Source organism: Harpegnathos saltator, unplaced genomic scaffold (assembly GCF_003227715.2).
Source record: "Harpegnathos saltator strain DR-91 unplaced genomic scaffold, Hsal_v8.6 scaffold457, whole genome shotgun sequence".
Taxonomy (NCBI): Eukaryota; Metazoa; Arthropoda; class Insecta; order Hymenoptera; family Formicidae; genus Harpegnathos; species Harpegnathos saltator.
Window position 1 is genome coordinate 131183 of NW_020230269.1, and position 13269 is coordinate 144451.

At 36.2% G+C, this 13269-nt stretch overlaps 2 protein-coding genes across 5 annotated transcripts in view; both read left to right on the forward strand.

Annotated features, from left to right (window-relative positions):
* LOC105183742 (uncharacterized) overlaps positions 1-12595 on the forward strand; it is a 134087-nt gene extending 121492 nt beyond the window's left edge. The window contains exon 3 of the mRNA XM_025301922.1: positions 8295-12595. Coding sequence (XP_025157707.1) covers positions 8295-12358 — 4064 coding nt within the window. The 3' untranslated portion in view covers positions 12359-12595. The remainder of the gene's footprint in view (positions 1-8294) is intronic.
* On the forward strand, positions 282-2481 carry LOC105182522 (putative nuclease HARBI1). Of its 4 annotated transcripts, none has more exons than XM_025301918.1 (3): positions 282-850; positions 1253-1409; positions 1778-2481. In XM_025301918.1, the coding sequence occupies exons 1-3, from the start codon at positions 843-845 to the stop codon at positions 2414-2416; spliced, it is 804 nt and encodes a 267-aa protein (XP_025157703.1). In that variant the 5' UTR covers positions 282-842; the 3' UTR covers positions 2417-2481. The 4 variants fall into 4 exon arrangements, with proteins under 4 accessions (XP_025157703.1, XP_025157702.1, XP_025157701.1 ...); XM_025301916.1 differs by having other exon boundaries at positions 289-850; positions 1253-1430; positions 1778-2476; XM_025301919.1 differs by lacking the exon at positions 282-850 and adding an exon at positions 942-1184 and having other exon boundaries at positions 1253-1430; positions 1778-2476.
* Positions 12596-13269: the final 674 nt, after the last annotated feature.

Below are 13269 nucleotides of genomic sequence, written 5' to 3' on the forward strand. Positions count from 1 at the left end.
CAATTTTTTGACAATAGGGACGAGGGCTTCTATGAGAGAGGCATAATGAAATTACCTTCAAAATGGCAACAAGTTATCGAACAAAACGGCGCATATTTGACCTAAATCGGATCATTCTAACTATGGTAATTAAAGCCTTCAATTTCATGCAAAAATAATGGATTTCTTTTTACTACACCTGATATAATGAATTTATCTTCCTATTCTTTTGTAATATATATATTTTTATTCGTAAGAATAAAAAAACATAAATTAAAATAAATAACAAAACATAGCTAGGCGGGAACACGCAACCTGGCGAGTACCAGCACCGCGCACAGTCTGCTGCCTTACGTCGTCATTTGGAAATAACTCTGCAAATGTTACTAGGTGCGCAACTAATAGCGAATTCGATTGGAAGCACTAGTGCGCACTAGTGCACACTGAGTGCGCACCGAATGCATCCCCTTTCAAGTTTTAGTATTCGGTTGTCTTGCATTCCACTAGGTCAAAAATCTGCATGTTCGGTTGACAGTATACTGGAAACGGGCGCTAGGGAAAAAGTATTCGATTGAGCTGCATTATTCTAGTGCAGTGATAGTTAATATTCGGTGGAGGTGCACCGCACTCATGCAAAAGGCACTGATTTGCACTGAGATTTTCGTCAGTGCGGTTCAGTGCAGTGATGGATTAACCAACGATGACTGAAAAAGAAGAAATAGCAATTAATATATTATTATTAGATGAACTGTTAAATAGTTCAAGTAGTTCTAGTGAGGAGGAAATGATGGCAATATTAATGACAAGTACTACAGAAATTCCAAAAGTTCGGAATATGATGGATATTGTTAACGAATATTCTGATGAAGAAGTAAGTTATATTATATGTAATTTCTATTTTAAATATTTATTATAGTCACAGATTAAAAATATTACTTGCTTAAATTTCAGCGACATTTTCGTTTAAAACGAAGTACATATAATATATTACATGATATGTATACAAATTCGGAAATTTTTAATACATTGAAAGGGCATGGTGGTAATATTGTACATACCCAGACAGCACATGTTCTCCTGGAGATGTCCTAAGGACGTCCTGAGGATGAAGAAACGTCCCCAGGACATCCTCAAGACGTATTCTGGACGTTCTCTGGATATATGTGCTATTAGGGTGGTAATGTACAGTTATTATCATTTCTATGGTATATTTCTTATAGACTGATATAATTGCATATATAAGTATATAATAATATTAACATTATATTTATAGGTTTGCAGGAAACAAATCAGTCATATTAGATGTTGCATCCAGATTTAATATAGCAGAATCTATGTTTTATGCTATCACATCAAACATTATGAAGTTTTTCAATGATATTGCTCCAAATATAATAAAAATGCCTAACACAGAAGACAGAAAAAGAAAGGTTGTTCGAGAATTTGAAGATGTAATATTTTTAATTTATACTGAAATAAATATATAACAGTAGACTAATAATTATCAATTAGAGAATGATTAGGTTATTGTAAAATAAAAGTCTAGGTTTTTGTGTGTCTATTAATCAAACTTTATTAACAAACAACTCTATAAAATTAAATATTAATATTAATAAACAACTCTATAAAATAAAATTTTTGATGAAATTATGTGTGGACATCGTATTTTACACTTAAAGGTTTATATATAAAAATCTATTATTTGTAACTTATATTTTCTATTATTTATAAGTTATATATGAATTTTTTTTTAATTTAAAATTCTTATATCTAAATATCTAAAATAACTTTATTTCAGATATGTGGATTTCCTGGAATTCTTGGATACATTGATGGAACATACATTAAAATTAGAATGCCTGCTAAAAGAATCAAAAGTACCTATGTTAACAGACATGATTATCCATCTTTAACGTTACAAGCAGTTTGTGATGCCAACAAGTTATTTTTAGATGTTTTCACTGGTCCTCCTAGTAAAGTACATGATGCAAGAATATTTCAATTATCATTTTTAAGTAATGAAATACAAAATATATCAGAAGATTATCACTTATTAGGCGATGCGGCATACCCTTTAAAAAAATATCTGTTAACACCGTGTAGAGATTATGGTAATCTCACAGCTGCTCAACGAAATTATAATCATAAATTATGTACAACTAGAGTGAAAATAGAAAATGCGTTTGGATTATTAAAACAAAAATTTAGGCAATTAATGCAACTAAATTTTCTCACAGTTAAACGTTCTGCTAATTTTATTATTTCCTGTTGTGTATTATACAACTTATGTATTATTAATAATGACTATTTAGATAATTTAGATATTGAAAACATTGAATATAATGAGGGACATGTTTATAATGAACAAAATCCAAATGATAGGATGGATGGTGAGACAAAAAGAGATATTATTTGTAATTTATTGGCTTTTAATTAATTAACATAAGTATACATGTATGCACAAATAAAACTTTCTACAATACAAAATAAGATTTATTTTATTTTTAAACATACAATATATATTTAGAACTTAAAATATCTCAATTTTAAAGAAAATATGCAATGAAGAAATTGAAAAAAGTTTTGTAAGATATTAAGACTATTTCCCCGGATTGTGTACAATAAAATAACATAAAGAATTTGTTTTGTAAGATGTTAAGACTATTTTCCTGGATTGTGTACTATGAAATAATATAAAAATTAAAAATTTTTTGTATCACATAACATATAAAGAAATAATCCTTAGTAATATATAACGAAGAAATAGGCCCATATTCAGAACATGTTTGTGACTATGTCAGCGCGCTGTTAACCAATGAAAAGCCACGCAATATGCCTTCTGATTAGCAGTGCACTAACATAGTTATAAGCATGCTCTGAATATGAGTCAGTCTTTAGTATTATATAACATATATAAAAAACAGTCTTAGTATCACATAAAGTATAAAGAAACAGTCTTTAGTATCACATTACGTATAAAATAATAACATTTTTGTAAATACTTAAACATCTTTAGATTATATAAAGTTTTATAGTATAGAGTAATTAAGTATGCTGTTTCTATTCATTGTTATTATTTGTATCATTGCTTGTTGAAGGTATGTTCATATAGTTAATTAATACTTCCAATTTTTCTGCATGTCTTCTTTGTCTTCCTTCTTCTTTATTTTTCTGCATGAATAACAAAGTCTCACTTATAGACATTTTTTTTGTTGCTTTTAGTGCTGTAGAAACTATTGCAATATTTTCTTTATGTTTTTCAATTATTTTCCCAACATCTTGCAATATTTCAGGTTCTAAACTATCATCTATTGCCTTTATCTTGTTCAGTTCTTCTTCAAATTCTACTCTTGCTCGTTTTGCACCGAATTGTTGATTGTTTCTAACAGATTAACTTTTACGTTTTAAAATAGTTTTGTAACAATTCTCACATTGTACAACACTTCGTACAATATTTAGTTCTGTTGATATGTCTTTAGATATTTGGATCCACATTGATTTTTTAGATTTAAATTGTTTCATAGGACCAATTAAAGATAAATATTGCTCATATTTGTCTAATAATAATCGTGTACTTTCATCGCACCAAGTAGTTATTTCATTTTTATTTTTGCTGTCATCCATGTTATTTACTTTACTTTAAAAATCTGTAACTAATAATAGAAAATTTTACAATATATAACATTTAAAGCTAAAATTATAAGAAAAATATGAATTATACAAAATGCATTAAAACTATTACAAGTAAAATGTTATAAACAAATAATAACCGAGTACACATAATGTTCAATATAACGTGCATGTTAATTGTAATTTTTTATTTAACAATGCCAGACTGCACACTCCAGACTAAATATGTAAAAAATTCTCCTACAAATAAATTAAGATCTAACCCCTTTAGCGTGGTCTACAATGGCAGTAAGCAGTAAGAAGTAAGCGTAAGCGGTAAGAAATAAACCAATCACAGTCGATTATGACAAAAATAATCAACTGTGGTTGGTTCATTTCTTATTGTTCACGCATTCTTCTTACTGCTTACGGCCATTGTAGACCACGCTTTAGAAAATCGCTACTTGCATTCAATTGGGACAGTGCAAGTAACCACACTCAAGTTAGTGCAAGTAACCGCACTCAAGTTAGTGCAAATAACCGCACTCGGGTCAATATGAAAATACGCACTCCGAGCACGTGCGCCTAATAATAAAAGGTCACCAGCAACTGGAACAGAGCAAGTGCATTTCAATCGAATTCGCTATAAGTTTCCGGGTTTCACACATGGATGGTGCTAACGACACATGTAGTCGACATATATGTCTGAAGTTGTGTCTTATTTATAGCTTGGACATTTGTTAACAATAATCAGTCATAATACCTACACATATCGCAACGCAAAAATATTTTGTCTAACAACGAAGATGTCGAGTTTTGTGCCAAACAAACAGCATTTGCGGGAAGCTTTGCTTTTCTGCTTTAACTTGAAAAAAAAAGTGCAGCTGAAGCACGTCGTTTGCTTGAGGAGGCCTACGGCGAACATGCACCATTAAAAACTACCTGTGAAGATTGGTTTAAACGTTTCAGAAGTGGCGATTTCGACACTGAGGACAAGGAGCGCTCCGGAAGACCAAAAACAATTGAGGACGCTGATCTGCAAGCGTTATTGGATGAAGATGATACGCAAACACAAGATCAACTTGCGGAGGCATTAAACATGACTCGCCAAGGTATTTCCAAACGTTTACATGCCATGGAAAAAATTCAGAAGGAAGGAAAATGGGTGTCGCATGAGTTGACTGAGAGACAGATGGAAAATCAAAGAACTACTTCCGAAATTTTGCTTTTGCGGCATGAAAGAAAGAGTTTCCTGCATCGAATTGTTACTGGATGAGAAGTGGATATATTTCGAGAATCCCAAACGCAGAAAATCATGGCTTTCACCTGGCGAAGCATCAACATCGACGGCACGGCTAAATCGCTTTGACAGAAGACAATGCTCTGCGTTTAGTGGGACCAGAAAGGAATCGTGTACTATGAGCTGTTGAAACCGGGCGAAACTGTCAATAGGCATTGCTACCGACAACAACTGATCAATTTGAACCATGCATTGCTCGAAAAACGGTCAGAATGGGACAGAATGAGACACGAACGAGTGATATTGCAGCATGACAACGTTCCGTGCCATCGCACTTCCATCATCCAGGACATCATCAAAACGCTGAAATGGGATCTGCTACCGCACCCGCTGTATTCGCCAGACCTGTTCCTTCCGATTATCACTTGTTCCGGTCGATGGCGCATGGCTTGGCTGGGCAACACTTGGCCAATTTCGAAGAAGTGCAAAATTGGTTGGATGACTGGTTTCGGTCCAAAGATGCGTCGTTTTGTCGTCGCGGTATTCATGTATTGCCAGAGAGATGGCAAAAATGTGTAGCTAGCAAGGGACGATACTTTGAATAAACCATTTTTGTATTTCTCTTGAAATTTTCCATTTTTTATTGATCAAAAGAACCCAGAAACTTAGTTGCGCACCTAGTAGAATAACGGAGCATACTTAAAATCGCGAAATTTCAATTTGTAATTTCTCCCAAATGCTTGAGTGCTGCATCGTCTCCGATTAACAGTAGCTTTTGCTGAACTTATATTACATTCCTGCCAAAGCTCGTCAAAATCAGTGACCCCAAGTTTGGCAGCAGCCCTTGTCAGATTATAGCCCAGAAAGCCTCGCTCGCGTCGCTGAGCGAACACGAGAGCGAGAAGGAGGGAATAATATCTCTCTGTCTCTTGGCGCGCCGACGATTGCCGAGCGCGTGGTCCACACGGATAGACTGAGCTATGTGTGCGTGCGTGGTGGGGGAAATTAGAAAAGAGCCGTGGACATTGGCATCGTAGTTCATGTGCACGGTTGTGCAGAGAGCGTCTCACACTGGGCTCGACTAAAAGCGGGCCGTGACCCCTCTCCTTCTTCTCTCTGGACATGGACGTAAGAACATGGACGTAAGAATTACGTCCATGCGTAAGAATATATGGACGGAGCAAAGAGCTGTGGGAGTGGTCCATGAAGGGTGAGGGGAAAGAAATGTCTATTGTAACGAATATGAGAGACTAAAATGGCGACAGTCGCTAGTGTCACGGAATGTTATATATTTCAACATAAAAATAATTACTCTAAATGATAAAGAAACAACTGATATTAATATTATTAATCAATTAAATTTTTCAAAATAAATAATACTTCTATGATTAAATCTTTTGAACAGAATCCTGACATAAAAGGAAAACCACATAATGAAAATAAAGTTAAATGAAATCTTATTATAGTAAAAGGAATAAACTCATTTAATCTTCCTAAAACACCAATATCTTGATTGTTATTTATTAAATGAATGATTACCCCAGCCCTAATAAATAATGATTTAAAAATTGCATGGGTTAATAAATGAAAATATGATAATAAATTAAATCCTGCTCTTAAAATTATTATTATTAATCCTAGCTGACTCAGTGTTGATAAAGCAATAATTTTTTTATCATATTCAAATCTGGCTATTAGACCAGATATAAACATTGTTAATACTGAAATTAATATTAACAAAATACTTACTTCATTATATAAGAATTTATGAAATTTATTTCATAAATTAAAATTAAATTTATGAAACTTATTTCACTACAATCATATAATAGTCTCGGTTGGCGGAAGATAATGACGTCTCACGACGTGACAGTAGACCCTAAATATGAAAGATCAAGGTAGCCAACGATAGATTCCCCTCACTCTTCAGGGCCAATACCCTCCACCTATAAAAGCACTTTATATTCCGTCCATATATTCTTACGTCCATGCTGATACACTGTTTTCTAGCGCTATCTAAACCTAACCTACAAAACTTATGCATAAATCTAATAAATAACCATATAAAATTTCGAGTTATTCATAAAAAAGGTTAGCAAATCAACAGGCGCGATGCTGTAGAATGCGCTTTGTAGACGCAAATATACCGAAAATGATTGAGAAATAACTACCTTTTAGTGACAATAGCTATTGACTAGCAGCTAAGAGCAAAGCAATGATGCAATGATATGGAAGCAATTGTTTCTTGATATGTCGGATACAACCATTTTCGATAAACTCGCGTCTACAGAGCGCGTTCTACAGCGTCACGCATACTGATTCATTATTTTTTTATGAATAATATAATTCACATGATTATTTACAAAATGGCACCGGTCCTCATGCTCGTGGGGTTAATATGCTCTATCTTCACGCAGATTGATTCATCTTGCATCAGACACACTACAGGGTGTCTCATAACTAATGTGGCAAACATAAAGCGAGTTAAAACAAACATAAAAGTCTCATACTGTTTTACAAGATTCGCAATAATTATCGAGTTATTAACGATAGAAATCTCAGGAGTGCGAGCGCGCCGACATATATGATTGGAAAAGCGTGCAGCCATTTCGATAAGAATGCGGCCCAGTCGATCCAGCAACTGTCATCGGTGCGCGGCGAGGGGAAAGACAACGCGCCGCTATTCGCTATTTTGTTTCACCGCACCTACGTCTCGTGCCGTCAACAGTTGCTAGGTTGCTAGGTTGATTGGGCCGCGCTATGGCCCGAGAGGCTGTAACGCTTCTCCAATCATCCATTTCGGCGCGCGTTCATTCGTCAGATTTCTGTTATTAATAATTCGATAATTATTACAAATCTCACAAAACGATATAGGACTTTTATGTTTGTCTTAACCCGCTCTATGTCTCCACGAACTCTACAATATTAGTTATAAGACATCCTGTATAACACACATGTGCGCGCGCGCCCACACCCGCTCACCCACACATACACACACACATTGTGTAATATTGTTTGGATAGAAAATTAAAATTATAATATCAATATAATTATAATATATGTAATATATATGTTACATAATGTTACATTTCTTTGAATTGTAACAATGCAATATTATATTACTGTGTTTGCTGGTTTATTTATGAGTGGGGGAAAAAAGTTTCATCCTTGTTCTTGCATTCCTCCATAAAAAAAATTTTTATCTTATTTAAACTTAGCTTGTATTTCTCTAATACTGAGCGACAGTTAAAACTTTACAGTTAAGTGTCAAAGTGTTATTCGTATTGAAGGTGATGAGCACGACATATGTAAAGATCATAATTATTTTGTTGCTATGTTAAATATAATATTTTCCTAAATTAATTTTCCTATAATATTTTCCTAATCTAATTTTCAAACAATACATTCAAATGCAAAATGTAAACAAATAAATCTATAAAATGTTCAATTTGTTTCTGCTCTGCAGAATTGGCGACTGTGACGAGAAACGCATCGCCGATACTAGAAGATAAAATGCCAATGTCAGGAGTTGCCACGAACAAAACGAACAGGCAAGCAAAATCGGATGAACTCAAGGCAGAGACGCTAACCATTGTGGACGAAGATGGACGTCGCGAGACTAGTCATGTCGGTGTTGGTGAGTGGAATTCATTGCCGATATTGATAGAACGTCTGCGCGAGGCACTCGAGCTGTCCCTAGCGGCAGGCTGCTGGTGCAGTGACGAGTCAACGCCGACATCGTCGTTAACCGAATCCAATGCCGGCGTCGAAGTTAACGATCAACTTCATACGTGCTGTTCTATGGGACAAGCAGTACTCGTTTGTAACGACGACAATCCTAAGTCAAAAAAGAACGAGCTCAAGTTCCTGGAAGATTTATTGCTAACGGACATCCAAATGGCTTTGTCACGTCTACGCGGGACGCTGGAATGTACGGATGTTGCAACGCTCGCCAAACATGGCGGAGTATCAGATCCTACGAGTAAATTATACCTTCTACGACTGGTATCTAGTCTATTGTCGCGATTGCAGGTGCCGCAAAAAGAGGCAATGACGGCCGACGAGAACAAACTGATCGACATTGCAATAGCACAAGTTGGTACATCAACCATGTATAAAAGACGCCCTATCAGGCATACAATTGGCGTCTCCACTGAGGAGATCGCGTACGCGCGGAAACAGCTGGAGGAAAACAGTGCAAATCTAGTGTGGTTGAATAAAATATCGGCTTCACGACCACGAGAAACATTGTACGTATCTGCATCGAATAACGTATCGAGCAATGCGCCAAATAGCATGTCGAATGACATGCTGAATACCGAAAAACATATAGAGGAAATTTGCGACAAATGCACGAAAGATGCAATTAATCAACGTCAGTCTTTACGTGATAAAAACAAAGAATTCCGCGGAGGTATTGGTTCATATCAGCCGATAACATTCGAAATCGGTGAATCGAATACACTTCCGGATCGACATTGTAGCAGCACGGATAGCGAGGAAATCACAATTAAAAGAACGAATGAAGAACAAAGCCGTGTGTCAAAACTCGCGGCGGTACTCCGGCAACGTGCGGAACAGGTTAGTGCAAGCAACGTCATCAATAATAAGTTCGCTACAAAAAAGTCCAAAATCAAGCGCGCTAATACCGTCGATATACCGAGTTATTTGAAGCTGCAGGCCGGCAGTTTTGGTTGCGACAATTCGGGTTGTGTACAACTACGACGTCCCATTAATGTAGGTGACAAGGTTGCATCGAATACGATTAAAAATGTCACTATGCCGTCGTTCCATCCGCGAACGGAGAATGATAAGAAGTTTCTGGCGCTAATCAATAGAAATACCGAAGTACAAACAACACCTAACGCTGCACCTGCCTTCAAGTCCTTTAGCTATACTAAGACAACTGGTACATTATCAGTGGCAAACGAAAACTGGAACAGTCGATTCTCTAATATCAAAACCGCTTTTAATAAACCGATATCCGTAAACGACGAGAATAAGATCTCTCCTAAATCATGTCCTGCGAAATGTTTTCCGAACGCACTCCAAACTCCGTCTTGGCTAACGAACATAAGGACATTGGACGACAGTATTGGTAACTCAAGTAATGGCTTATCGTTTATCAATACAAACGCATCGAAACCGAACATGGGTTTCAGGCATGCACCCTCATCACTGTTTCAGAAAATTGACAAGTCACATAGCCCGATATTATCTCCAAATTATCATTGTGTCAAAGGCAGTACATTATCAATTGGAAAAACCTACACGACGGTAGTACCTACTCTACACGAGAAAGCTAGAATTATGTGTGATCGAAATAGCAATGTTCAGTCTCAGTCTACCACATTTAAGATCTACGCAAATGAGAATTCCCAGAAACCTTTCTTTTCTCGACCACCATGGATGGAACACGATAGAAACGAAAAGAAACCGAAAAAGATGCTAGCTGAAAACGGGCGACTCGATTATCGTTTTTTTTGCAAGCAATTTGCTCCTTTTATAAATAAAAATACTGTCACGAAGCCTAAGATATCGCAAAATGTTGAGGAACAATATAAGCGAAACGAACACTCGATACAGCGCGAGGTCTTTCTTCCATCTGACGAGAAGATGACTACAACAGATGAAAAAGTAACCTTTGAGATGTCTGCAAAGAAAGAGTCACGAATTCAACAGCATCACAAGTCGAATTATTCATGTCATAAGATCGAGGAACCGGTTCGTGACAAGTTTGATCTTCGGAGTGAGAAAGATGTTTCCGAATCAATGCGTAATCGACAATATAGCGAGCAAGATCTATTAGGAAATATAGTTGATGTGACACACAATAATAGCTCGACCATTGAGACGAGTGAAAACAATAATAACCAATCGAAAGAAATGCACGTATTTCAAGTGGTTTCTAGAGTTTTGAAAAATTTTTCACCCGCCTGTAATGACACATCTGTACAAATTTATAACCAGCCGGAACAACCAGTTACAGATTATGTAGAATCTAAAAAAGAGTGGATGACTCCTCATTACAAATGCAATGAAACTAATTCAATGTTAAACTCGAATTTTCATCCCGCAAAAGATCCGAGAAACTTTGTTCTAGATTACAATTGTAATTATCATACAGTGGCGACGAAAAATGAAAATTCAATAAGTGAACATCCGTGCGATCTTATCGAGAAGCAATCCTCTGTTCACATACTAAATCCATCAGAAATTATGCCTTATCAAAATATTTCCGATTACCATGCATCGGAACAGCACGAGCAAGTTTTCCAAACTGATAATTTTCCATACGGAAACAACTTGTCATCTATGTTAGCAACTAACAATCAATCGCAAATATATCCAAATTATCCTTTGGACGTTAAATCTAATGGAAATCTATTCGAAAGTGAAATATCGAATGTACCACAAGAGATTGATAAACAAGATCATTCTGTTTCATGTATAAACAACGGTAGTCCGTCGGAGGAACAGAGGATCCAAAATCAAGACATAAGCGTAGATGCCAGAGTTGTAACTCGATATACCTGCGCAATAGGAACCGTCGCATCGGCTGATACTTCGGAGATACGATTGGACGAAATGAGACCGGAATTTAGAGTCCCGTCCTCTTCGTCGACTTCGCATTTCCGACCATATGCCAGAGAAACCAGCAACGAGATTACCACAACTGAGAAAGAGATACATCGGCACAATATACTACAGCAGAACTTAGTACGTCGACTGCAAAACGAACGTACAATGCTGAATAATCAATACGCGCATGTCTCCAAGCAGTCTAGCAGTTTTAACCAGTCGTCTAAGTTTCAGTCGTCTGATACGCCGAAATTGGAACTACCGCTTATTAGCAATCTCCTGTCGATACCATCGATATCGAAATCGGGATTTGGTGCAAATCGCGTCACTGTTCTTAAGAAACAATACGAGCAACCAAGCAATCAATTGAAACCTATTCAAAAAGAACGTTCGCCAGTGCTGAACGATGTGAATGGCGTGATGGACTCTAGTGATAAATATCTAGTGTCTTGCTGCAACAAATCGGCTAAATCTGTGGTTCTGTCTAAGTCTGAATCATGGCATCAGTTGGCATTGTCTAACAGTCATCATCCTCTGCCGCATTCAATGCAAGGTGGGTTACCACCAATGTCATCATATCTGCCGAAACTACGAAAACCGAAATCGCCGTCGTTCTTTCGAACGAAGAAGCAATATGAGGCGTCTTTGTCCTCTGACAGTGTGAAGAGGATGGAAGACAAGATACGCAGATATTTCGACAATTCGAACGATAACACGGACGCAAAAAACCCCAAGAAAAAAGATTTCTCGTCTCATGACGTAACAAGAAAAAGTTTGGTTGGCCTTTCCAGGAGTCGTACTATGCCAGGAATATACCATGAAAAGCTGCATTTGTTGATTCCGACTGAATCGCATATTCCTGCGACGAACCTTAATAGCGCTGATGTCGACAAAGTTTTTGACGACATTTTTGAAGAGGCTACCAGAACCGACGATCATCGTTTCTAATCGATCGGTTTCTCGATTTCTTCGTGTGCGTTATAAATTCACATTATGAATTCGCGGCACGCGCTAGAAACTGCTTGTAATAAAAGTGGTATTCCCTTCCCTCATCTGAAACTTCTAATATTTCTTTTTAAAATTACACGAACACAGCATATTGCAGTGGTAGATGTTACGATGGAAAATTGTTTTGTACAATCATCGGTAATCTCAATGCAGATATGCTTGTTGCATAAAAATCAACTATGTGAATTGTTTAATTATTCGTGATTTTGTACGTTGATTCGCGTAGTATATTATCGATAGCTACAACCGCGATGAATCATTCTGGTTTATTTTAATTAGATTAATTTCTTAGAAATTTGCAGATCATTATCATATATTTGTTTACAAATCGTTTGCGAATACACTACAATTATCGATAATTAAAATTTAACTTTTAGTTGACTTGGACTAATTTATTTGGAAAATTGCTTGCATATTGGCAATATTTTTGTTAAAGTAAATCCAGTATTAGCAAATTGCATTTTACATTAACGTCGAGAAGTACCAAAATGTTTCTTTAAAATCTGTTATTTATAGTCGCTTCAGCGAAACTTCCGAAAGCGGCCATGCTCCAATTACAACCAAACTTAGTGAAAAGCTATGTTATAAGTTAAAATGGAAGGTTATAAAAGGATTTTTGGCGACTCAAACGTTATGTGGTCTTTTAAACAATTTTAAGTTGATTAGTACTTTTATCATATTTTATGTCCACATATTAAAACTTAAACACGATTAACGCAATCGGCAGCAACAAATAAAAAAAATACCAAAAAGATTTTTTGCAACTCAATATATTGGCGGAGGCAGAAAGGAGTTATTGGAACCCGACTAGAATTTACACCTCGTGAGTATCTAGTCATGACATAGTAAAG

Excerpts from the sequence above, each read along its gene's own strand:
- LOC105182522 (XM_025301916.1), top strand. Across the intron at positions 1,431-1,777 it reads TTGTTCGAGAATTTGAAGAT|ATATGTGGATTTCCTGGAAT; the intron begins GTAATATTTTTA and ends ACTTTATTTCAG.